Consider the following 25,108-nt stretch of genomic DNA (forward strand, 5'->3'; position numbering starts at 1 on the left):
CCTGGCTACCCCACCTTTCTCAGTCCTGCTGATGGAGGGCTACCTCTGCCCAGGGTCGCACAAAAGCCTGTTGCTCCCGTGGAATGAGGAGACTGAATCCCAAGCCTGGGCTGGCTTGTGGGACCCCTTTGAATGTCTGCCTCTTCCAGTGGACGCCCCCTTTGATGTAGCGAGAATGAAGGACACACGTGGCTGTTTCCAGCCTCGAATGCGCCATGGCTGGAATTGTGAAACTCAGGGTGAAGGTCTCAGGTCGCTGTTCTCTGGGAGGGGTCAGCGGGGCGTCGAACTGTATCCAGCCCAATCCTCTGCACCTTGTTTTCTCATCCAGGAAATGGGAATTCTCCAGCTCATATTCACACAAAAGTTCCCATGAAATATGAAGCCTTCTGAAATACCCAGCGAAACCAGGTACAGAGAAACAGGCCTGCCATCCCAGCTCTCACTCAGGAGGCTGAGGCCGTGGGATTGCTATTAGTCTGAGGCCAGTCTTGGCCACAGAGTGAGACATTGTCTCCAAAACTCAAACAAATAAAATAAATGCCCAGGAGCACTGGTCAGACAGGTGAAGCTTACACCCCGTCCCAATGAGAAGCTGGCGGCGATGGCCAAGGCACCCACCATCCCCCTCGGGGTCCAAGGGGCGCTGGCAGCCCATGGTCTGTGGGACCCGAGGACACGGTGCTGGGAGTCCCGACCTGCCCCCAGGGCTGGCTTTTCTTCCTGCCAGTCAGTAGTCCCAGCTGTGACTCCAAGGGGACTTGACGGACGTGGTAACAGAGCCCATCTACCACACAGTACTGTGGAGAGGGTCAAAGCCAGGGTGTGGGGTGCCCCTTCGGACCCCTTCACCCCTGTTTAGCAGAAGTGGACATTGAAATGGAGGGCACATCCAATCCCACAGGTCAGGTGGGATCTGAATCAGTAACCCTCTCCCCACAACTTAGACACAAACCACCTTTCACAGGGAAACTGAGTCTCAAAGGGGCCCCAGATTGAACCCACACACCTGACACCTCCGCACTCAGGAAACCGAAGCAGGAGGATAGCTGCGAGTCTGAGGCCAGCTTGGGTTAGACTTTACTCAAGCCTGGAATACCCAGTATGCTGGGGACACAGGGCTCCCAGTCAGCTCTTCTATACAGACAGGGAAACTGAGGCCAAAGGAGAAAAATTTCCCAAATACCACAGAAAGAAATGGGGTCTCCACTGTGCCTGAGGACCTAGCTCAGAGCTGGGAGTGTCTGCGGGGACCTCTCTATCCCCGACCTCGCAGCCCAAGGACATGGGTGTGGCGGATGGGAAGACCGAAGCCCTCGGGGTGGCTGCCCACAGCTGGCCCTCACCTGTCCGGGTGCCGCAGAGTCCTGGGGAAGATCCACAGTGAGGGGTTCACCCTGAGGGGTGCAGTGGCCACAGAGGATAGGCGTTCTCCCGTGGCCTGCTGGGCCTGGCTTTTTATGGCTCCACCGCCGGGAGGCCGCCCTCCTCGCCCGGTGGCCGCACCCCTTTCCCGCCCAGATGAAACCCAAGAACTACGTCGACCTGGCTCTGCACATTTGCACACTTTTTCTGTTTAATTTATTTCTCTGGGAAAGTCAAGAACATGGGAGTGAGGGGTGGGGCCTCGTCACACATCAAAAGCAGAAAGGGCAGCAAGGGCACTTCAGCTGAGGCTCAGGGCTCCAGGGACTCAGGCAGACTCAGAGGAGGAAGAGGTAGGGGCGCCGTGACCATGGCCGTGGCCACGGGCCACCCCTCGGGGAAGAGCGCCTCTCCTCCAGGCCACAGGAAGGACAGGACACAGACTCCGTGGCCTCTGCGTGCCCTACTGCAGCTGCGGGTGGTGACAGGGCCCCACAGGTGGTCCTGCACCCTGCACACCAGGCTGGAGTCCCAGGGAAGGGACGTGGACGGGGCGTGGTCCTCCGAGGCCAGCGAGGGCGGAGCGGGCTGAACCTGCGCCTGCTGAGTGCAGGGCAGCGCCTCTGGGACCAAGGCGGCTGCTGCCGCCTGCCCACAGGTGGGTGTCCCCCTGCCACGGTTCCTGTCCAGCCAGGCGGCAGAGGGGGGATTCCCTCACTCCCACCCAAGGCGTGTGTGGGGCAACCTAAACCTGCCTAGAAACGCTAGGCTCCGCAGCGCTGGCAGACGTACCCCCGACTTCTGGGGTACAGGGTATGTGGGAAACCCAGGACCCTGGTCCAAGCCAACTAAAGAGGGCAGAGGTGACTCCAAGGGTCCCAAAATTAGCACCAGGAAGAAGGGCCCAGTGTGTGCATGGTAGGGGGGACCCAGGACAGGGAGTGGCTGACTTGGGGCCTTGCCAACAATGACCCCATCTTGGGGGTGATGTTTCCATCCCCAGTGAAGGGCTACCCCATTGTGAGCTCCGCTACTTACTGGGGGGAATCCACAGGTGCCCGTCCTCCACCCTAGGACTTGGAGACTTTGAGTCTCCAAAGAAGTGTGGCCTCACCCCGCCTGCCCACATGAGGCCACTGGCGCACTGGCCAGGGAGACCCTCTCTTTTGGTCCCCTTGGAGACTCCCCAAAAGTAGCAATAAGGCACAGACAGGCTGGCCTGGGGTGGCAAGCGGACACCAGGCTGAGACCACGATGGGCGTGAGCGCCTGTGTAAACCTGCTGTGACCTGGAGTGGGGGGGTCCCCATTCTTAGGGGATCTGAGATGGGTCGGCCTGTCTCTCACCAAGGGAAGATGCACGGCTCAGAGGTTCGGGTGAGTGTGGAGTGTGGTGACGGGCAGAGCACCCCCCACCCTCGACTCGAGGTGCATAGGGACCACACGTGTGTCTGGGGCCTGTGAGGCGGAGGGTGAGGGTGGGCAGGCGCCGGGGAGGGCCGGGCTGCTGGGCGGAGTGTGAAGCGTAGGACGGGGATCGGGGACTTGGGCGCCCCGACGGCTCACATGACAGAGCAGCATCTACAGCGAGGCTTCTTCATGTCAAGATCCTGGGCATCGCTGGGGGTGGCCGAGGGCCCCGTCTGGTTTTCTTCCTTGGCGTCTGGGAGTTCAGCCGCACTGCCGTTCAGTGGCGCGGGCTCCCTGGGGGTGGCGGCGTCTTCGATCACCACCAGCTCAGCCTTGATGGTGTCCTGGAGGCCCAGCACCTTCTTGGTCTCGGCTTCGTCTTCCACATTCTGATAACCCATGAAGACCATGGTAACCGGGGGCTCCTGACCGGGCTGGATGCCTGGCGGGCCTGATGTGGCCTCTCCGGGCTGAGCCTCAACTCCTGTGATCTCCCTCCTTGAAGGTGTGGTCCTGGTGGCCTCCTCTGTGAGTCCCCGAGGCTCTGCTGGTCCAGCTGTGGACCCTGCCTCGCTCAGTGTGACCTCATCGGCCTTGTGAATGAGTTCGTCCACTTCGGAGGAGCTTAGTGGCTGGATTCCGTTCTCAGCAATGCCGTCCACGGCATGCACCACTGTGTGGGGACACACAGAGAGAGTTAGCTGGGGGACGCAAGGGCAGAGCCGGGAGGCTGTGGAAGACGCCCACTGTGACAGTCAGCTCTTGCGGTGCATGCCTGTCGTTCCAGAGCTCAGAGAGACTGAGGCAGGAGGACTGCCACGAGCTCAAGAGTCAGGTAGCAGCAATTCTCCTGGCCTCAGCTTCCTGAGTGCTGGGATGATAGGTGTGCACTGGCAGACCTGGCTGTCACTACGTAAGACAGTGTCTCCTCACCGAGGGGATCGACTGTCTACAGCCCCAAACACACCCGGGCTTCAGCCTGGCAAACCCCTCCGGAATCCTAGACGGCAGGGGAGGAGACAGAGTAGCCCCAGGGATCCAGGGAAGGGTCAGGGCTACCACCTCCAGATGTCAGCTTCCCACCCCGGGAAGAGGAGCCCCCGTGTCTGGCCTCCTGGTGATATTGGGGTGAACAGGGTGGGGTCAAATTTCTCCCATGGGCCTGGGCTCTTGAGATGAGACTCCACCAGTCTCCAAAGAAACAGATCCCCTGCTGTTGCTAAGCAACCGGGGTCCAGTCGAGCTGGTTCTGGGTCCCCAGAGAGACTGCAGAGATGGTGGAATGGCAGAGGGTGAGATGTGTGCAGCCACTTTGGGAGTGGAACAGAGCAACAAGAGATACCAGACTCAGTGTCCTTCATAAACAGAGTCACATCCATCGGGGCCAGCCAGCCCTGCTCCAGTCACGCCCGAGACATGGGCGTGTGTTCACACAAAAACATGCCTGGTACCAAACACACACAGCACGGTCGCTCCACATGCTGGAGTATCACACAGCCATGAAAAGGAGCGAGGCTCTGACACACATCATAGCGTGGAGGGACCCTCAGGACACTGCTCAGAGAGAGACCCAGACACAAAAGGTCACACAGCCTGGGACTCCATGATGGGAAATGCTCAAAATAGTCCCATCCCGAGACAGGAAGTAGATGCATGGGTGATGGTGGCTTCCTTTGGGATAATGCTCTGAAAGCAGGTAAAGTATTGTACACCAAGGAACAAACCTCATAAACCACAGACTGTAAAAAGGAGAATTACGGGATACGTATTTATTTCTTAAAAAGAGGACGGGGTGGGGACCAGTTTGACTTTATGGGTCCTGCTAAAATCATCTCTGATTAGATGGACCCTGGCTTCCTCAAGACGACTTCCCCACAGCATAGACCTGGAAAACACCTCTAAAACCACCCAGAAAAACTGGGAATAACAGCCTAGAACCCAACAGTGAAGCCTGGGGGCGTGGTCAGGGTGGAGCCCCGCCTAGAATCCAACAGTGAAGGCTGGGGGCGTGGTCAGGGTGGAGCCCCGCCTAGAATCCAACAGTGAAGGCTGGGGGCGTGGTCAGGGTGGAGCCCCGCCCAGAATCCCCAGTGAGGGGCTGGGGGCGTGGTCAGGGGAGCCCCGCCCAGAATCCCCAGTGAGGGGCTGGGGGCGTGGTCAGGGTGGAGCCCCGCCTAGAATCCCCCAGTGAGGGTCTGGGGGCGTGGTCAGGGTGGAGCCCCGCCTAGAATCCCCAGTGAGGGGCTGGGGGCGTGGTCAGGGTGGAGCCCCGCCCAGAATCCCCAGTGAGGGGCTGGGGGCGTGGTCAGAGTGGAGCCCCGCCCAGAATCCCCAGTGAGGGGCTGGGGGCGTGGTCAGGGTGGAGCCCCGCCCAGAATGCCGGGAGGGTTTGGAGCTGCCTTAGTCCTTAGCCTTCTCTAGCCTTCTGGAGGCCTTGATCTCCGTCTCCAGCACCACAGACACATGAAAATCCGATCTCCTCCAAACCTCCCAGCACCCCTCCAGCCAGACCACCCTTCCGGGCACGGTCTCTGCTCCCCTGTGGCTCACAGTCCTTCCTTTCAGTATCCCCCTCTGCGGACCCCAGGGCCTTTGCACCAGCCGTGGCTGCTACCCGGGGCGCCGCCCCCTTCCCTGGCTGTGCAGCCGCGGGTCTCTGAGCGGCTCCCTCCTCACCCCCGCTCTCTGGGCGGCAGGTCTGAGCTTGGCGATGGCTGAACCTGCGTCTAGATTCCACCTCAGTGCTCAGCAGGGCCGGGAGGCAGGGCTGGGCTTCTCATACCTTTCGTTTCGTCCTCGTAGACTTTGACGCCCTGAGGCAGTGGGTCCCGGGGGAGCAGTGTGGTGCTGGACAGCACCCTGGTCTCCCCGGTCACCTTGTCCTTCTCCACCGTGATCTCCACCGAGTACATGGCTGGCACGAGAGGCACGGGGTTACCCCACGGCCCGTCCACCCGCAGGCGCCTCCCGCCAGGCTGTGGCCAAGCCAAGGAAGAAGGGTAGCAGCAGAGCCGAGCAGGGACGGCAGTCACCCTGGGAGCGGTGCCCCGGCGCCGGGCGCGGCCTTCCCCGCTCCACAGCCTCCCGCAGCTCCCAGCGCCAAGAGTTCGAGTCCGCGCTCTGCTCAGAACCCGCGGCCGCGCTAAGGTCCTTCCATCTCCGCCCACCGCGCGCTGCTGACTCTCCCTGGCCTCGAACTCAGAGCTCGGCCGGCCTCTGCCTCCGGCGTGCTGGGTTAAAGGCGTGCGCGGCCACCGCCGCCACCGCCCCATGAGACGAACCAGCAGCTGCCCAGGCACTGACCTGCCCAGGCACTGACCTGCCCAGGCACTGACCATGTCCCCCACCGACAAGCCTCCTCAGGGCGCCAGGAACGGTGCCAAGCCGCAGCAGCCACATCTACATCCCAGCCGACCTCACACTGAGCCAGACAGGGTCCCCGGGCTCCACTGCAGTGTGGGGCCCTCTCCAAGTCACCTTCGGAAACATCTAGAACTTCCCCTTGCTGACCCACGCAGCACTCCACCCACCCAGGCTGGGACCCGGCTTGGTCTCCCTGGTCCAGAGGTGGCCGGGGCCTAGGTCTGCGCTGCACGCAGCCGCCAGAGGGCACTGGTAAGCACGCCGCTGGGTGGGAAGCCCCGCTGTCCAGAGAGATCCTTCCTGCAGCCTCAGGGCCCTGAAAATCATTTCCTCCTTTTCCTCACGCGGTTAACTGAACGGTCCCTCCACCCACCGGAATACAACGCCCCCTCTTCCACGCCCGGCTCCGTGAGCGTTTGTTGACTGAACAACGGGTGGTCGGTTAATCACCTGTCTCTATACCTACATACCTACTTGCGAGGCAGCCCCACTGGCTTGGGCAACCTGTGATCTGCACAAAGTCACTGGCTGAGATATGGGGGGTGGGAGGGCCACATCTGGTATTAACACAGCGGCGGCGGTTCTGAAGGCACCTTCTGAATTAAGAAACGTCCCTAGCCTCCCGAACTTGAACCCTGCGCAAGAAATTCCAGTCCTCCTGTGGTCCTCCCTCCCCCAGGACTTTGTCTAGACTAGTCATCAACTAATCTTTCTGGGTTTTGGATACGGAACACATCAGGTCCCACGTGAGGTCAGTGTGATGCCGGGACCCCTGGAGCAGGCAGGATGTGACACAAGCGTGTTCAGGCGTGTGGGAACGTGTTCAGCCTGTATGCCAGCCCCGGTCCCCAGGCTGAGGTTAGGAATGGAAGCTGCTGGGCACTGGGTTAGAGCCCCCATGCTGGGCCCATCTTCTCGGAGAAGCGTGGGCCGGTGGGTGCGTCACAGCAAAGCAGATGGGTATCGCGGTCTGGGTGAACGCCACCCTGTCAGCCCCACCCTCCAGGACCCAGACAGAGGCTCAGATGGCAGCTAGACCAGGGTGGGGAGTGGGGTCTGACCTACCTGCCTTCATCATGGTGGATCCCCCCGGAGTCCGCACCGGCGTGGAGGACATGCGATTTTCTACACCGGGCACGGGGTGGAGAAAAAGATGGAGTCAGAGACAGAATCGCAGGATCCCCTCAAAATGTCCCTCCATGAGCATGAGTCCAGACCCCCCAAAATACCTGGTCCACATGCATGGCCAGACCCAATATGGCCGAAACACTCCAGACTCCCCAGAATATGTACTGGAACCCTAGACTCCCTAACTCACTTGAAACATCAGATCCCCCAACACATACACATGCCAGAACCCCAATATATTCACTTTCACCCTCAGACTCCCAACACATGCACCTGCACCCCAGACCCCTTACACATGCACCTGCACCCCAAACCCCCAATATATGTACCTGCACCCTGACCCCCAATGTATGCACCTGCACCCCAGACCCCCAATGTATGCACCTGCAGCCCAGACCCCTTACACATGCACCTGCACTCCAGACTCCAACACATGCACCTGCACCCCGACCCCCAATGTATGCATCTGCACCCCAGACCCCAACACATGCACCTGTACCATAGACCCCCAATGTATGCACCTGCACCCTAGACCTCAACACATGCACCTGTACCCCAGATTCCCAATATATGCACCTGCACCCCAGATCCCAACACATGCACCTGCACCCCAGACTCCAAAAACATGCACCTGTACCCCAGACTCCCAATATATGCACCTGCACCCCAGACCCCAACACATACACTTACTTGCACCCCAGACCCCAACACATGAGTCTACACCCAAATACCACACCTGCATCCCCAGCCCTGTGCATGCCCAGGGTCCCTCACTACATAGTTAGCCCAGCTGAGCCCCACAGACCTCTCACTGTTCAGACCAAAATGACTTTCACAAAATCCCTGAGAGGCCTGCGTGGATTTTCTTTTAATTATTAATTTTTAATTCTACAGCAAGACTGGGAGACACTCTCCCTATGAATAATTAACAGCAAATCGGGCCAGAGAGTCCTAAGGCCGCACTGCCAGCCATGCCTGCAGCGCTGGGCAGGAAACACATGCTCAATAGAGATCTCAGAAAATAGAGACCCAGGCTGGCCTGGTGCTGCGCGCCAGAGGCAGGGGGATCTCTCTAAGTTCAAAGCCAGCCTGGTCTACATAGTGAGTTCCAGGACAGCCTGGGCTATGTAGATGGAGACTTTTCTCAAAAATAAATGAATAAATAGGGCTGTGTTCGGGGTCAGTGGGCAGAGTGCTCACTTGACATGCAGGAATCACTGGTCCCATCCCTGGCACTGTCATTCCCAGTGCCGAGGATCCGGAGTTCAGGGTCATCCTGGGTTACACACTGAGTCTAAAGCCAGCCTGGCCACATGAGACTCTGTTTTTAAAAAGTGTACTTATATATAAGATGGACATATATATACATATATGGTATTTATATATCTCCATTTTTGGAACTTGACATCTAGCCCAGGCTGGCCTTGAACTCAGAGATCTGCTTGCCTCTGCCTCCCGAGTGTTGGGATAAAAGTTGTGCGCCACCGCCTGGCAATCTCTCTACTTTTTAAGTGTGTGTGTGGTATATGTACTTATCATGAGGGCGTGTACACGAGTGTGCATGTGCATGTAGAAGTCCGAGGTTGGCACCCCATGTCTTCCGCAGTCGGTGTCTACCTTGCAGGGCATTTTTTCGGTTTATTGTATTTCAATAGGTGTACACGTGTCTGTCTGTGCGTGTGTACGCAGGTGCTCACGGAGTCAGGTCCCCTGGGCTGGAGTTACAGGCTGTTGTGAGCTGCCTGACGTGGGTGCAGGGATCCGAACTCAGGTCCTCTGAAGAGCAGCATGCACACCTGACCACGGAGCCACCTCCCAGCCCTGAGGCCCACTGATTAGGCCGAGCCGGCCAGCCAGCGAGCCCAGGTCCTCCCGCCTTGGTGCCCTCAGCACTGGGATGACAGGCGTGACATTTTACAGGTGTTAGCCAGAGGCTATCTGGCTGGGGACAATGTCACAGAGAGTGGATGTGGACAGGTTGGCCCAGAGCCTCCGCCGGTACCAGCTTCCTGATCCCCGCCACACTCACCCGCCATCCCGCCTCTGGCCACCAGAGGGCACCAGAGGCCGCATGTCCCGGATGGAAGCTTACCTTTCGGGGTGCCCAGTGGGGTCTGCAAGAGAGAGGAGAAGGATTAGGGCTGTCCCCTCAGCCTCCACTGACCTAAGCTCCATCCCCAGCTGAAGAACGGGCCTGCGGGGCTGGGAGCCGTGGGGAGACAGGCTCAGCCCCTAATGGGGTCTCCAGCAAAACCTGTCCATTTGTGCCTGAGAGCTCGTGCTGAACCCTCAAAACCCTCACCCTCTGGGAAGCCTGCCCACCCTCCTCAGGAGGCTAGATGCTTTGGGGGACGGGTGTGACTCCCATTGCCCAGGGATTGTCTGACGATAGGTCTGCTCTCCCTTCTGAGCCATGATGATGTACATGCCCAACAGGCAGGGGCCAGCACTCAGACCGACATCATTTCGGTCTCCCCGAAATCCAGGAGAACATACAAGAGACCAGGGCCGGGGTAGGACTCCATGGCAGCAGCAGTACACTTTCCCAGCATGCACAAGGCTGTGAGTTCATCCCCAGCCCCGCCCCTCCAGTCAGCTGTGTGGCCCGCAGTCAGCCCCTAACTCTGGTCCTCCCTCCATCAAATGGGTTATGGACAGGTGTGGTTTCTCATGCCTTTAATCTCAACACTCAGGAGGGCCTCTGTGAGTTCTACGACAGCCAGGGCTACACAGTGAGACCCTGGCTCTAAAATCAGCCCACCAGTCTTTAAAAAATAATAATAACACGTGGAGATCAACCAACACGACACCCGTACTGGCCTCTGTATGCGCACGCACCCACGTGTACGCAGACACCACACCCACACAACAAATAAATAAGAAAGAACGTGGACAGCTAGGGGTGGTGGCACAGGCTAGCCGAGGCGGACGCAGGAAGAACAGTTCCACGCCGGCCCGAGATACATAGTGGCTGTGGTCTCAAAAGATCCATAACTCGGGCCAGCAAGATGGCGGTTCTCGGGGCAAAGGCACTTGGCGTCAGTACACCAGTTCAATCCCTGGGACCCACATAAAGGTTGGAAGGATAGAACTGACTCCACAGAGGGTCCTCTGGCCTCCGTGGCACGTTCATGTACTCCAGGATACTATAATAAATAAGTAATTAAAAATACGAATACTAGCTGGGCGGTGGTGGCTCACAACCTTGGACAGGCACCAAAACTAGAGAGAGAGAAACCCTGCCTCGAAAAACCAAAACCAACCAAACAAACAAAAATATGAATACTAGGCTAAGATGCGGACCAGTGTTGGGTACTTGTCAAACATGACTCAGGTCCTGGATTCAACGCACAACACCCACCCCCTCACAAGAAAGAAAGAAAACTGAAAACGAAAAAAAACGGCAGAAAGGAAACCCCGAGGGTGGGGTCCATCTGGGGCCAAGGCCTGACTGTCCACTAATTCATCAGACTCCTACGAAACTGTCAACGGACAGGCGTGGAAGTTGCCTCCACGCAGCGGAAACTGAAGCCCGAAGGGCCGAGCAACACAGGACTGGCTGCTCCGGGGGCCTCTCACCTGCTGAGAATTCACCACGGCATCCGACTTTTGCTCTTCCTTGGCTGGGCTTGCAGAGGGGGGCCGGGCCGGGCTGGGGGTTGTGGCGTTCTCCTTTGGGGCGGCTGGGGCTGACTCTCCAAACTCCAGGACATCGATTTCTTTCTCAAGCCTTTAGAGGGAGAAAGGTCATACAGCGGCTCCCCAAATTTAGGTTTTTATTTTTTCAAGACAGGCTTTCTCTGTGTAGCCCTGTCTGTCCCAGAACTCACTCTGTAGACCAGGCTGGACTCAAACTCAGAGACCCACCTGCCTCTACCTCCTGAGTGCTGGGACTAAAGGTGTGGGCCAAAAGGCCACACTTGAATTTAACTTTTTTGTTTTGTTTTGTTTTGTTTTTTTGGTTTTTCAAGACAGGGTTTCTCTGTGTAGCTCTGGCTGTCCTGGAACTCACTCTGTAGACCAGGCTGGCCTCGAACTCACAGAGACCCACCTGCCTCTGCCTCCCGAGTGCTGGGATTAAAGGTGTGCGCCACCACCGCCCGGCGAATTTAACTTTTCTTTCTCTCCTTGTACATTATTTATCATTACAAAGTGTCTGTGTGCACCTGTACCACAGTGCAGTGTGGCCGTCACCCTGTGAGCTCTGAGGATCGAACTCAGGTCGTCCGGCTTGGCAGCAAGCACCTCTACCCACCGAACCATCTCCCCGGGCCTACGTTTTGGTCAGCCTGCGAGTCTCTCGGCCAGCAAGCAGCAGCAGGCCGAGTCCACTGTGTGCTAAGCTGCTTCAAACAAACCCGCTTCCCTGTTTTCCCGCTCACAACTGACCGGAACGGTTAGCTTTGTAGGGACAATGGAAAAAATATGTCACTGTCACAAGCATCAGAAGACTTCAGTACAAACGAATCCCCAAAAAACAATTAGGGCAGAGCCAGGCGATGGTAGTACACCGCTGTCATCCCAGTACTAGCTAGGCCGCTGCAGGAGGATTGCTGCCAGTTTCAGGTCAGTCTGAGCTATAGAGATCCAGGTTCAAAAAAGCAAAATTAACAAAGAATTTTTAAAAAGAGGTAGGGCAGGGCAGTCAGGGACTGGGGCGTGGTCAGGATGGAGCCCTGCCTAGAACCCCCCAGTGAGGGGCTGGGGGCGTGGTCAGGGTGGAGCCCCGCCCAGAATCCCCCAGTGAGGGGCTGGGGGCGTGGTCAGGGTGGAGCCCCGCCTAGAATCCCCCAGTGAGGGTCTGGGGGCGTGGTCAGGGTGGAGCCAGTCCAGTCTGGTTAAAGTCCTTGATTCCACCAGCCACACAAAAACCAAAATAAAACCTCAGAAAACACTCAGCGGGATCCCTGACTGGTTCTCAGGAAGGAAAACAGAAGCCCGGGACACCGCTGACGCACTTAGCTCCCTTAGCCGGCAGGACAGGCTCATGCCATCTTTAAAATGCTCCCCAAGTGGAGAGGGAAACCCCAGCTAACCCCCAAACAGGGGCTCCCATGGCCAGGCTGAAATCACCTGGGGGCCTGCCTTGCTTGCAGGCAATGCAGAAGCTAGCCATTTCCTTCTACCCCGACCTCTCTTCCCCAGGCCAGACCCTCATCAGCCGCCTGCCGGAAACACTTGTGTTTTGTTCCAGCCCCACAGGCACGGCTACTCTCCCTGACCCGACCCCTTCACGGCTTCCTGCAGGCCCAGCTGCCTCTGCGGTCTCCGTTAGGGCCGCAGGGCCAGCTGGGCTGGCGCCAGGAAGCCCTCAGGGGGGCTGGTGGCGGGACCTCCCTTCCTCAGGGACTCCTGCTTTTCCAGGCCTCACAGGACTGCTCCGAGAGTCAGGATGTGATACAGGAGGGACCCGGGGCAGGGTCTGACCTCCGTCCACTGTGACACCTGCCCATCCCTGGTGGGGTCCCCAGGCCCATCCACCCGGACAGGGCCCCCGCCCCTGCTGCCCACCTGGCGATGGACTCCTCCAGGACCCGAGTCTTCTGTTCATCATCCTGCATCTGCTTCTTCATATCCTCATCGCCCTCAGAGGCTGAGGACGGCGTCCCCTCCAGCAGCCAGCGTTCCCGCAGGGTCTTGGACTGGGGGGGGGTGGGGGGGAGAGGCAGGGAAGCAGCTCAGAATCCAGGTAGGGTCGCGGTTGGATCAGAGTCAGGGTTAGGATGCGTATTAAGGTTAGGGTCATGAATGGGGTCGGTGTCGGGGTTGTGGTCAGCCAGGGTCAGGCTGGAGGTCGTGACCGGAGTTACAGTGACCTTGGTCCCAGCCGTTCCAAGGGTCACACAGGCCAGTAGTCCCATGCAGGCCCCAGACAGAACTACACAGACCCACTTTAGAGACACAGCCCACACAGGCCTGGGTCCATCCCAAAGACCAGGCTCAAACAGAGCCCCGAGTGTGCCCACAGACCCCGCCCCCCGCCCCCACCCCACCCCACCTTGAGGTACTGCAGCTGTCTCCGGTCATCCTCCAGCTGTCTCCGCTTGCTCTCGATCTCTGCCTGCTTTCTGCGCTTCTCCTGCGAGCATAGACCAGGTCAGGACCACTCCCACCCCGACGAGACCCAGCACCCATGTGAACTGGACCCAAGACAGCCAGGGGACCTGGACACGGAGCATTAGCAGACTGTGGGCCGAGGTTGTGACAAATGCCAGCCTCAGTCTTCCCCACCTGTTTCACTTCTGGGGACCCCGAGGTAACTCTCTGCCTACTGTACCCAACCAGTTCTGGGCCCCAGACTGTGCATCAAGAATCCCGGAACTCCACCCTGCCCGACCCACTCACGACCCAGGTCCACAGTGGGAGGAACTCACTGCGATGGCCTGAAGTCGCTCCTGCTGGAACGCAGTGTCTGTCGCCAGGACCCTGCACATAGGAGACAAAGTTAGATCCTTTAGCGTCCAGCCAGCCAGGACCACCCCTAATCCGCGATCCCCCATCAGGTGGGGCCCCCTGACCCCCTCAGGGGCTCTGCCTAGACACGTGGGATGGGCGTAGGAAAGGGTGCTAGGAGGCTGGGGCCAGGAGGGATATACAGGCGGTCACCAGGCTGCAGAATTAACGAGGGAGTGTCACCTCCCAGGACGGACGACCCCCAAGGACCCTCCTCTCCACCAAGCCAGACACAGGAAGGATCAAGGATGCCCCAGCCCCGTCAACATCCCAACCCTGCAAACTAAACGACAGAAGGGTGGCGTCTCAAAGCAGCCCAAGATCCCAGGGACCACAGCAAAGCGTCGGCAAAGCCGGTGCCCGTCTCCCCTCGTTCTTGAGGCAGATGGCCGGAAGGGTTAGCCTCGGTCACCTCCCGCACCCCCACCCCACTTTCCTGATGCCTTATCTCCAGAGACTGAAATTACAGCCACGTTCAACACCCTTGGCCTGAGGTCAGGATCCCCGTACCTCTCTGGGCCTCAGCTTCTCCCTCTGCAACTCAGGAGCAGGAGAGACGTCTGCCTAGGACCGGTCCTGCAGCCCCCACCAGTGAACTGCCTCCACCCAAGTCCGTCCAGACAACCTGGAGCCAGCGGCACCTCCCCACCCCCCACTTTGGGGTTCAGTTTCCTGACCTCACTGAGGCCTGTGAGGTGACCTGGCTCCCACGCCCCAACAGGTGACCCTGTCCAGCTGCTCCCTTCCTGGCAGGAAGCACCTTCCCCTCTCAGTGCCTCCCAGGGACCTGGCGGAGGGAGCACACACTGATTTATCTATTTTCACAGGCCTGGGGATGGAATCCAGAACCTGTGATAAACAGAGGCTCCACCCTGACCACGCCCCCAGCCCCTCACTGGGGATTCTGGGCGGGGCCTCACCCTGACCACGCCCCCAGCCCCTCACTGGGGATTCTGGGCGGGGCCACACCCTGACCACGCCCCCAGCCCCTCACTGGGGGGTTCTAGGCAGGGCTCCACCCTGACCACGCCCACAGACCCTCACTGGGGGTTCTAGGCGGGGCTCCACCCTGACCACGCCCCTATTTCATAGTGTGTGTGTGTGTGTGTGTGTGTGTGTGTGTGTGTGTGTGTGTGTACACATGTATATGTATAGGTGTGGATGCCAGAAGCCAATCTTGGGTGTCATTCCTCAGTCACCACCCAGCTTGGCTTTTTTGTTTTGTTTTGTTGTTTATTGGTTGGTTGGTTGTTTTTCCAGACAGTTTCTCTGTGTAGCCCTGGCTGTCCTGGAACTCCCTCTGTAGCCCAGGCTGGCCTCGAACTCACAGAGATCCGCCTGCCTCTGCCTCCCGAGTGCTGGGGTCAAAGGCGTGCGCCGCCACCGCCCGGCGCCCCTTACTTCTTATTGAGATGCTGCCTCACTAAATTGCCCATGCAGGCCTGGATCATTCTCCTGCCTCAGTCTTCTGAGTCCTGGAGTCACCTGGGTTAGCTTTGGGCCTGGCTTTTCCTGTCTTCCGTTTGTCCTCGGTGAGGCTCCGTCCAGCTAGGCTGGGAGGACCTTGCACAGCACCCCCGGGAGCTCCTCCTCGGCTGCCTTCTTCCATCTCTCATTCCTTACAGCCCCACCCAGGCCTCCACTGTCCCCTCCCTCCTCTCTGCCTCCCAGCAGGCCCCTCTGCACCCAACAACCCGAACTACCCTCTCACAGCAATAATCGGACCCCCCTCTCTCCTTCACTCACACCGTCCTTCCAGAGAGCCCCACCTGGTGCAGCCTCGCCCACATCTACCTGCTTGCTCTCGGCCCCTCCAAGCTCCCCCTCGCTCAGTCTGTTGCAGCCACTGAGATGCCTACCCAGACCCTTTGCATTTCCAGTCTGGTGAGCTTTCTCCAAGGCCGAATGCTAACATCTAGAGCTCTGAGCCTACACTCGTGGGCTGCTCCTGTGCACCAGAGGCCACCCCACATTGCCTCCTCCATTCCAGGAAGACAGCAGAGGTGAGGGGTTCCTTTCGGCAGCCAAGACACCCAGGGCCCCGGGCGCGGTGGCGCACATCTCTAATCCCAGCACCCCGGAGGCAGCAGGAGGCTGCAGAGTGAGCTCCCAGACCGCTAGAGCTACGTACTGAGGCTCTGTTTAAAAATAAAATCCAAAAGATTAAAGACCCTCAGGGGGAAGGGGGCCGTGCGGAGCTGCCCACCCAGTTATTCCCCCCACCAAAGAGTCAGATGGCCATGCAGGCCGGGCCCAGGCACAGCTGTGCGGCTGGTGGGTGGGTAGAGACAAGGCAGTCAGTGTCCTGGGCTGGACGGCCTGTCCCCCGGCCAGAGCGGACGCAAGTCAGGCGGGCACAGCCAGCCGACACAGAAACAGTGTTCTCAGTCGTCCCAAGAAGACGGCTTCCATCCCTCTGTCCCTGCCGTCCCCAGATTGTGTCGCCTGGTCACAAGTACAGCTGAGCCCCTCCCGCGCCCCTCCCCACCCGCGGGCGCCGCTGCGGTGATGGATGGCGGCCCGCGGGAGGCGGTCGCCCTGGCAACCTCCCTGTCCCCATGGCAACGCGAGGCCCTGAGTGTGGAGGCGGGGCCTGTGCTGAGCATCCACCCCCGGCCCAGAGCTAGGGGGCTGCGAGGTTTCCCCTAGCTTTTGGGGGGCGGTGCTGGAGGGTGGGAGGGCGCTTGCCTTTTCTCCCATTTTGGTTTTTGGCGTGCCCACGCGTGTCTCTGGGAAGGGTCTGGACCAGGCAGTGAAGGTTAAGAGGGGAGAAATATGCAAATCATTAAACCCAAGTCATATCTAAGGGCCCATGCCCGTGACTTCAGCAGTAGAGAGACGTAGGCAGGAGCACAGCGAGTTAAAAGCCAGCCTGGAAAACTCGGTGACACCTGGTCTCAAAATACAGAGTAAAGTGATCGTGGCTGAGGCTGAGACGGGGGATGTTCCCCTAGCACGCGGGAGGCTGGGGTGTGGGGAATCAGTTCAAGGTCATCCCTAGTTACATGGTGAGTTTGGGGTCAGCCTGGGCTACGTGGGACCCTATCTCAAAAACTAAAAATAAGCTGGAACGTACGCGAAAAGCCTTTAATCCCGGCACTCGGGAGGCAGAGGCAGGTGGACCTCTGAGTTCGAGGCCAGCCTGGTCTACAGAGTGAGATCCAGGACAGCCAGAGCTATACAGAGAAACCCTGTCTTGAAGAAAAACAGAAATATTGATCTTTTGTGTGTGTGTGTGTGTGCAAAAGGAGCTGGGCACAGTGGCCGATGCCCATCATCCCTGCGCTTGGGAAGCCAAGGCGGGAGGGCTTTCAGTAAGCTCAAGGCCAGCCTGGGCTACAGAGTGAGGAAACACAGTAAGACACTGAGAGAAGCCCCCACGGAATGACCCTCGGCTTCTGGTGGGGGCTGGGAAATGCCAAACAGAGGCCGTCTCTCCAAAGGTCTTACACCCACCGAGACGCTGACTTTAGAGAGACGCTGTGTGTCCCCAGACAGGTGACTTGTGGTCTCAAGCCTCTCTTGGTGCCTCTGGGGACAGCGGGCACCAGCTCAGAGCTGTTTACAGAGCGCCCTATGCCCACTCACCCCGCAGCTCAAGGAGCCGCACCTCCTGGGGATAATTTTAAAGCACTTGGGGGGGGGATCGGCTCCTTCGTTGATGTGTGTGGGTGGCTGAGGACCAGGGAGGGCGTCGTCTCCTAGCTCCTGAGATAATTCAGCTCCAGATGAGATAATGGGAATCCAGTGACAGCCGAGCCCAAGCCTTGGCTTCCAGTTTTGTTTTTGCAAGGCCCAGAGAGGTTATGCAACAGGCCCAAGGTCACCCAGCGGACAGGGTGGATCTGGCAGGGATAGGAGAAGGGGAGGGGCGGAGGGGCGCTGTTGTTCATGCTTATCCCTCCACAGCCTGGGCAGCTCCAGTGTCCAGCAGGACAGAAATTCGAGGGATCAAGCTGGTCAGGCGTGGAGCCCAGCGCCCAGAACATTCCTGCGGCTGAATGAAAGGAAAATGCTGATGGTGACCTTGGCCAAGAGGGGAGGGGTGGTCACCAGGGCGGGTGAGGAGACCCGGCAGCCCTTCCCCCACTGAGGCCTCCGGCGTGGGGCTACCCAATCCACCTGTCTGCTGCCCCCTCTCTCGGGGTACCCTGTGTCTCCTGGGCTCTCAGTATTTGACACCTGCAGACCTGAAACCCCAGGCATTTCCCAGCCTGCTCCAAGCCCTAACCTGACCTTAGCCGTCAACCGGCCTTCCCTGCCCTGACACCAGCCTTTCCACCTCCAAGCTAAGCTGGGCACAGCCTCTTCCTCCAGGTACCCCTCCAGCGAGTCTCCTAATCTCCAGTCCCAGGATTACATGCAGCCTCAGGCAGAGTAGAGACTCCACCGCCCCAGCAGTGCAGAGGACAGCAGCACAGACCAGTGCAGTAGACGCATTGATTATTAACCTGCTGTTGCAGAAGAGGCTGGACCCTGCCCTGGTCCTCGCAGGTGACGGGGACTCTGGCATATTCTAATGTAGAGACCAGTTTCCACAGACGCTCCCCCGACCCCCATAACACTTCCAGGAGTGATCTTCAAACACTGGGGCCTGCTGTGACCCCAGGACCTTGGTACTCGCCATTCTGCCCACTCGGTGCAGTATCCCCCAGATCTCCACAGGCCGGGCTCCTCACACAGGCATCCCCTGACTATCCTAATTTTCAACCTCCAACACTTGCTAGCCTCCACCCGGGGACACTTCCTGATGCTTTGTATCCCACAAGAACGGTGCTGCATCTTTTTCCTGCCAGCTCTGTCTCCAGCACAGTGTACACAGCAGGTACTCAATGATTGCAGGACCAGTGACGCATAGTCAGGGGACGTCGGCCTCAGGACACCTGTACTGTGAGCATTTCAAGTGACTTCAGGGACCCACATTTATCCATAATGGGGCCTGGATACCTAACACCCTGAGCAAACTAACACTAACACGTAAACCATTAGTGTCCATAGGTGGATGATGGGTACACAGCCTGGACCACCCACAGAGGAGCAGTACTCAACCATAAAGAGGAGCAAGGCTCCCACACGTGCCACAGCACAGAGAGGCTTCCGGGACACAAAAGGCCACACCAGTAGCCAGGCGGTGGTGGCGCACGCCTTTTATCCCAGCACTCGGGAGGCAGAGCCAGGCGAATCTCTGTGAGTTCAAAGCCAGCCTGGGCTACAGAGTGAGATCCAGGACAGCCAGGGCTGCACAGAGAAACCCTGTCTCGAAAACAAACAAACAAAACAAACAAAGGCCACATAGTATGTGGGACTCAATAACAGAAAATGTCCCCAGAAAATCCACAGATGGGAAGTGGATTCAGGGGTGCTGGGGATTTGGAAGGGGATGGGGGGACTGCTGCTGGGTGTGGGCTTCATTTTGGGGTGATGGAATGTTCCAGAGCAGTGGTTCTCACCTTCCTAATGCTACGACCCTTTAATGCAGTTCTTCACGTGTGCTGACCCCAACCATAGACTTATTCTGTTGCTACTTCATAACTGTAATTTTGCTACTGTTATGAATCCTAATGTAAACATCCGATATGCAGGATATCCGATATGGAACCCCACATGAAAGGGTTGTTTGACCCCCCTCAGGGGTCACTGCCCACAGGTTGAGAACCGCTGCTCCAGAGCTAGATAGAGGAGATGGTTGAACAACTTGGCATCAATATGTAGGTTGAATGTCCCCTTAAGGGACCTGGGATCAAGTCTAAACACAAAATGGCATGTTTCATACTTATTCAGAGGGCCGTTTTTTCTTTGCGATGGGGTTCAGGTAACTTAGGACACCTTTGGACCTCCTACTGGGAGCCAAGGATGGCCTCGAATTCCTGCTCGTCCCTCCCGCCCCCATCTCCCAGTGCTGGGATGGCAGCGTGTGCTGCTACACCTGCTTTCTGCGACGCTGGTGACAGGGCCCAGGGTCACGTGATGCCAGGGGTGTGGTACCCGCTGAGCCTCAGCCCCAAAGCACTTCAGATCATACACTCAACACTCCGGCCTCGGGTGGACCGATACAGGGCCAGGTGCAAAATTCTCCACTTGAGTCACTATCAGCGCTCAAAATATTCCAGATTTTTTTTTTTTTTTTTTTTGGTTTTTCGAGACAGGGTTTCTCTGTGTAGCTTTGCGCCTTTCCTGGAACTCACTTGGTAGTCCAGGCTGGCCTCGAACTCACAGAGATCCGCCTGGCTCTGCCTCCCGAGTGCTGGGATTAAAGGCGTGCGCCACCACCGCCCGGCTTATTCCAGATTTTTAAAAGACTTATTTAGAGCCGCGTGGTGGCGGCGGCGCATGCTTTTAACTCCAGCACCCGGGAGGCAGAGGCAGGAGAATCTCTGTGAGTCTGAGGCCAGCCTGGGCTACAGAGTGACTTCCAAGACAGTCAGGACATAGAGGGACCTTCTCTGAAAACAAAAACAAACACACCAAACAAACAAGAGACAGAGAGAGAGACAGAGACAGAGAGAGATAGAGAGAAGACAAAAGACACGATCTCCTCTCCCTGTGTCGGTATCACAAAACCCCAGCCTCTGTGCCCACCGCCACCCCCCCATCTCCACCGGGCCTCCTCGGCCTCTTTGCTGGGTGCCCAGGCCAGGCCACACCCTCCACAGCTGTTCTCATGCAGCTGGCTCCCTGGGGCGGCTTTCTCAGTCGTCGGGGCCAGGCCTGGGCTCCATCACCATCCTCAGACACGCTACCGTGCTCTGACTCCCCGGGAGACAGACGGCCTCTGCAGCCGCGTGCGCTCCAGACACAGGTCCCGGCTCCTCCGGCTCCTGAGCGGCAGCCTCTCAGCCCAGCCTGCCCGCCAGGGCCTCACCCCGCCAGGGCCTCACCCCGCCAGGGCCTCACCCCGCCAGGGCCTTGGTCCTTTAGCGCAGACACTGTGGCTCTGCAGCCCTCAGGGACTGGGACCCGAGCGCACGTCACAGAAGGCTGTCTCCCTGTGCCTGTTTGCACCACCGGTCTGGCGGACAGGTGCTCCCTGCCTAGCAGGTCCTTGAGAATCCTTGACAGAAAAGGCCCAGGGTAGAAAGGGCAAAAACAAAACAGGAAACCTTTCGTAGACTCAGAGACTGAGGCGGGGGGTGGGGTGGGGGGTGTGGTGGGTGACGGATTGGAAGTCAGCCTGTGCTACACAGTGAAAGCCTGCCTTAGGGAGAAAAAAGAACCTTTAAAAAAAAAAATCTGGGGCGCTGGAGCGATGGCTCAGAGGTTAAGAACACCGACTGCACTTCCAGAGGGCCCGAGTTCAATTCCCAGCACCCACATGGTGGCTCACAACCACCTGTAATGAGATCTGGTGCCCTCTTCTGTATACATAATAAATAAATAAATCTTTAAAAAAAAAAAATCTGGGGTTGGGGATTGAGCTCAGTGGTAGAGCGCTTGCCTAGCAAGCACAAGGCCCTGGGTTCGGTCCTCAGCTCCGGAAAATTCAAAAAAAATCTGACAGTGGTGCTACAGCTCAGAAAGCTGAGGCAGGAGGATTAAGAAGCTGAGGTCTTCTTCGGCTGGGCAGTGAGTTTGAGGTCACTCTGGGCTACATGTCTCAAACAAACAAACAGCATTAAAACTGCAAGGAGAGGGCTGGCCAGATGGCTCGGCAGGTAAATGCACTTGCTGAGAAACCTGAGACCCTGAGTTCGATCCCCAGGACCCACATGGTAGACAGACAGAATGAGCTGCAAGTTGTCCTTTGACCTCCAGACGCCCACCATGCCCCGCCCACAAAAATAACAATATAATAACAAACTAAGACACAGCAACAAAAATCTCTAAATGAGTGAATTTTACTCACATTTCAGGGGCCAGCGAAATGGCTCAGTGGGTAATAGGGCTTGCTGCCAAGCCTGACGACCTGAGTTCCAGCCCCAGAACCCACGCGGCAGAAGGAGAGGACCAACTCCCACAAATAATTAAAAACAAAAACAAAAGATGAAAAACAAAACCAAATTTAAAAAAAAACTCTCGGGGCTGGAGAGATGGCTCAGCGGTTAGAGCACTGGCTGCTCTTCCAGAGGTCCTGAGTTCAATTCCCAGCAACCACATGGTGGCTCACAACCATCCGTAATGAGATCTGGTGCCCTCTTCTGGCCTGCAGGGACACATGCAGGCAGAACACTGTATATGTGATAAATAAATCTTTTAAAAAAATTATAAGCCGGGCAGTGGTGGCGCACGCCTTTAATCCCAGCACTCGGGAGGCAGAGCCAGGCGGATCTTTGTGAGTTCGAGGCCAGCCTGGGCTACAGAGCAAGATCCAGGAAAGGCGCAAAGCTACACAGAGAAACCCTGTCTCGAAAAACAACAACAACAACAACAACAAAAACCAACTCTCACATTTCGAACCAAATTCCCTTGTACTGGAGAAAAGCATCACGGAGTTGACACATGAAGCCAGAGTCTGCAAATTCAACAACCAAGTAGATACAGAGGACACCAAAGTTTTGACATTCCGTTATCAGTGTAGACCTGGTGCAGACAGGCACTTACAGGCACACAGGGCGGGGTGGGGGGCTGGGGTGGGGTGAGGTGCGGGGTCAGGATCCAGGTAGCACTCACCCTTTTCAACATCTCCATTCTGGTAGCTCACATTTGTCACCCCAGCCCTCCAGGAGACTGAGGCAGGAGGATTGCTACAGCTTCCTGGCCACCCGTATCTGCCACATATCTCCGAAAGTAATTTTATTAGGTCTTTAAATTTTTTAAAGATTAATTTTTAGTCTGTGTGTGGATTTGTGCATATGCATGCAATGTCTGTGGAGGCCAGAAGGGGGCGTTGGGTCCCCTGGATTTAGAGTTACTGGAGTTGGGGGCCACCACGTGGGTGCTGGGAACCAAACCCGGGGCCTCTGCAAGAACAGGAAGCACTCTTAAGCCTGGGCCATCTCTGCAATGCTCTCCTTTCATTCTTTAATGCACACCTCTTTTGTTTGTTTGTTTTTTGAAACAGTTTCTCTGTGTAGTCCAGGCTGTCCTGGAACTCACTCTGTAGACCAGGCTGGCCATGAACTCAGAGATCCGCCTGCCTCTGCCTCCCTAGTGCTGGGACTAAAGGCGTGCGCCACCACACCCCACTCTTTTTCTTAATTTTCAAAGTATTTTTGTTGTTGTTGTTGAGACGGAGTCTCTCTATGTAGCTCAGGCTGGCCTGGAACTCACAGAGATCCACCTGCCTCCACCTGAGTGCTGGGATTAAAAGCCTGGGCCACCATGCCCTGACCTTTAAAAGGCATCGTGAAGATCCTCTCTCCCCAGCCTTCCATCTCCCACGTTTTGGGCCATCCAGGGAATGAGTTCAGCCCTTGTGGAAAAGGACCATGAAAATGGAGGGTCGGGCGCACAGGACTGGCCGGGGCCAGTTGGAAACTTCACCCCAACCTGAGTCAACTGGAAACCTAATAGAGGTTTCTCTCATTCACTGCCACATGGGGCCAGCCTCTCGCTGAACCGCACCCCCAACTCAGTAACCACTGGACCACCCACCCAGGGAGAGGCTCGTGCGTGAGCCACACAGTGCTTCAGGAATCCACAAGAGCCTTGCAGCAGGTGCTAAGGGACTCTGGGTGTGCTGTGTGGCTCTGGGGCATCACCTAGTCCCCTCTGAGCCTCTGGATCCCCGGTGGGAAAGGAAGGGCTGGAAGAACGGGAAACAATGGAGGCCTAAGCAGAAAAAGCCTGCTGTTCTGGACGGGAGGTTTTCTCACCTGTCAGCGCAGCCCCTTGGCCTCCGCCACACCCAGGCCTGTCCCTGCTCCCTTGGGCCAGGCCAGCCGAACAGATAAACAAGCCAGGGGATGTGGGGCAGGCAAGTCCGGGCGCTGGCTCCCCTGAGCCCCTGGCGGGGCTCCCGGGGCGGGGTGGGGGAGCAGCCAGGCCTTTGTCTGGGCTTTCTGAAGGAAAGCACTGGGAGCCAGCCTTCTTGGCCGGGCAGGGATGTGACAGCTTCCACCCATCGGTGGGTGTGGTGGGTCACGGGTTAATCCCAAGAGGAAAGTTGTCTCGTCCGAAACACACCCAGAGAGGGAAGGATAGGGGGAGCGGCCACCAGCCCAGCCAAGCTGGCTGGGCTCCTATGTCCCAAGCGCCGGCCGGGGTGAGGACGGGGGCCCTGCGGGGGAATGCCACTACTACCCCAGTCACCAGGCAGGCGGGTCTGTGACCTAGGGAATGTTTCCCCACCCTCAGGCCTGTCAAACACCCCTCAACCACCTATCCTTCCCACCTGTGGGAGTAAGGGGCTGGGGGGCACCCTCACACGGCTTAGAGGGGCTGCATGCCTGACTGACTGACTGTCCGTGCTCTCTGGGGCCTGGCTCTGCACAAAATCCCCCACTGCGTCCGTCTCTCTCACAGACCCACACAAACAGACCCCAGCTCACACCAGCCGGGTCTGGGGACTGAGTACCACCACCGTTTCCAACCTGATCCAGTCACCCCTTTGAGTCACACCATCAGGTCCCCCCTTTCTCCTGGGGGGGGGAAGCATTCTTAGAGGGAAAGGGGGAAATGAGATTAGAGCCCCTGACAGGGAACCGCCCCGCCTAGTTCTCCGCGGAAATCCACCTCTCCAGCCAGTGGCGACTCGGGACCACATCTAATGGGCCGGAATCGGTTTTGCCAGGAGTCTGCGGACCCCGGTGAGGCCACGAGGAGGAGGGCAGCGCGCAGGAGGGACCGACGGAAGCTCCAGGAGCGGCTAGCCGAAGCTGGGGGAGGGGAGGCAGGGAGCACCCTGCCTTTTGAGTTAGGGTCCCCACTACTACCGAGGTCCCATAGGCTCTCGGGGGGCGCCCACCCACAGGTGGCCCAGCTTGGATGAAGGGTCGTGCACGCGTGGGCCCCTCTCCTTCGCATCCTGCAAGCGATGTGTGGGTGCAATCCGGGTCCGTCCCGCCCGCCCCCCCCCCTCCTCCCCAGCTTGATTGGGGACCGGGCCTGGAGCGCGAGGCCCAGCTCGATCCCTCCCCTTTGCAGCTGGGGACGGTCTCCCCGCGTCGCCTCCGGGTCCCCCGTTGGGGGCCTGGGGCGGCGGAGGGCGCGCGGCCGGGTACTCACTCCATCTCCCGCGAGGTCCGTGGGCGGTGCAGCGCGGGGCAGGGCCGACTCTAGGGCCTGGCGGCCAGGGCTGCGCGGCGCGGGGGCGGCACCGGCGCGGGCATCGTCCCCAGCGCGCCGGGTATTGTCCGGGCGCGGCCGGGTGGGCTCGTGCGCGCGCCGCCTCCGCGCGCTCCCTGCGCCCCGCGCGCCCGCGCGCGCCTCCTGCCGGCCGCAGACGCCCCGCACCGGCGCAGCTGCGCCCCGAAGCGTCGCTCAGGTCCCGGACCCCGTCGTCCGGAGGAAAA

At 58.3% G+C, this 25,108-nt stretch overlaps 1 protein-coding gene across 3 annotated transcripts; it reads right to left on the bottom strand.

Annotated features, from left to right (window-relative positions):
* Positions 1 to 1,564: 1,564 nt before the first annotated feature.
* Palm (paralemmin) lies at positions 1,565 to 24,984 on the bottom strand. Of its 3 annotated transcripts, none has more exons than XM_052747280.1 (9): positions 24,822 to 24,984; positions 13,640 to 13,691; positions 13,264 to 13,344; positions 12,777 to 12,907; positions 10,845 to 10,995; positions 9,358 to 9,379; positions 7,203 to 7,262; positions 5,557 to 5,688; positions 1,565 to 3,447 (listed from the first exon to the last, which is right to left on the bottom strand). In XM_052747280.1, exons 1-9 carry the CDS (start codon positions 24,824 to 24,826, stop codon positions 2,927 to 2,929), a joined length of 1,155 nt encoding a protein of 384 aa, XP_052603240.1. In that variant the 5' UTR covers positions 24,827 to 24,984; the 3' UTR covers positions 1,565 to 2,926. The 3 variants fall into 3 exon arrangements, with proteins under 3 accessions (XP_052603240.1, XP_052603242.1, XP_052603241.1); XM_052747282.1 differs by lacking the exon at positions 24,822 to 24,984 and adding an exon at positions 14,229 to 14,290; XM_052747281.1 differs by lacking the exon at positions 5,557 to 5,688 and having other exon boundaries at positions 24,822 to 24,981.
* Between the last annotated feature and the right edge of the window lie 124 nt (positions 24,985 to 25,108).

Source organism: Peromyscus californicus, unplaced genomic scaffold (assembly GCF_007827085.1).
Source record: "Peromyscus californicus insignis strain IS unplaced genomic scaffold, ASM782708v3 Scaffold_1__1_contigs__length_55948999, whole genome shotgun sequence".
NCBI lineage: Eukaryota > Metazoa > Chordata > Mammalia > Rodentia > Cricetidae > Peromyscus > Peromyscus californicus.

Bases quoted from the DNA above. Each gene is read 5' to 3' on its own strand.
- Palm (XM_052747280.1), bottom strand. The intron at 13,345-13,639 runs GTGAGTTCCTCC...CTATGCTCGCAG, and splicing joins AGCGACTTCAGGCCATCGCA to GAGAAGCGCAGAAAGCAGGC. The intron at 3,448-5,556 runs GTATGAGAAGCC...GTCCCCACACAG, and splicing joins CTACGAGGACGAAACGAAAG to TGGTGCATGCCGTGGACGGC.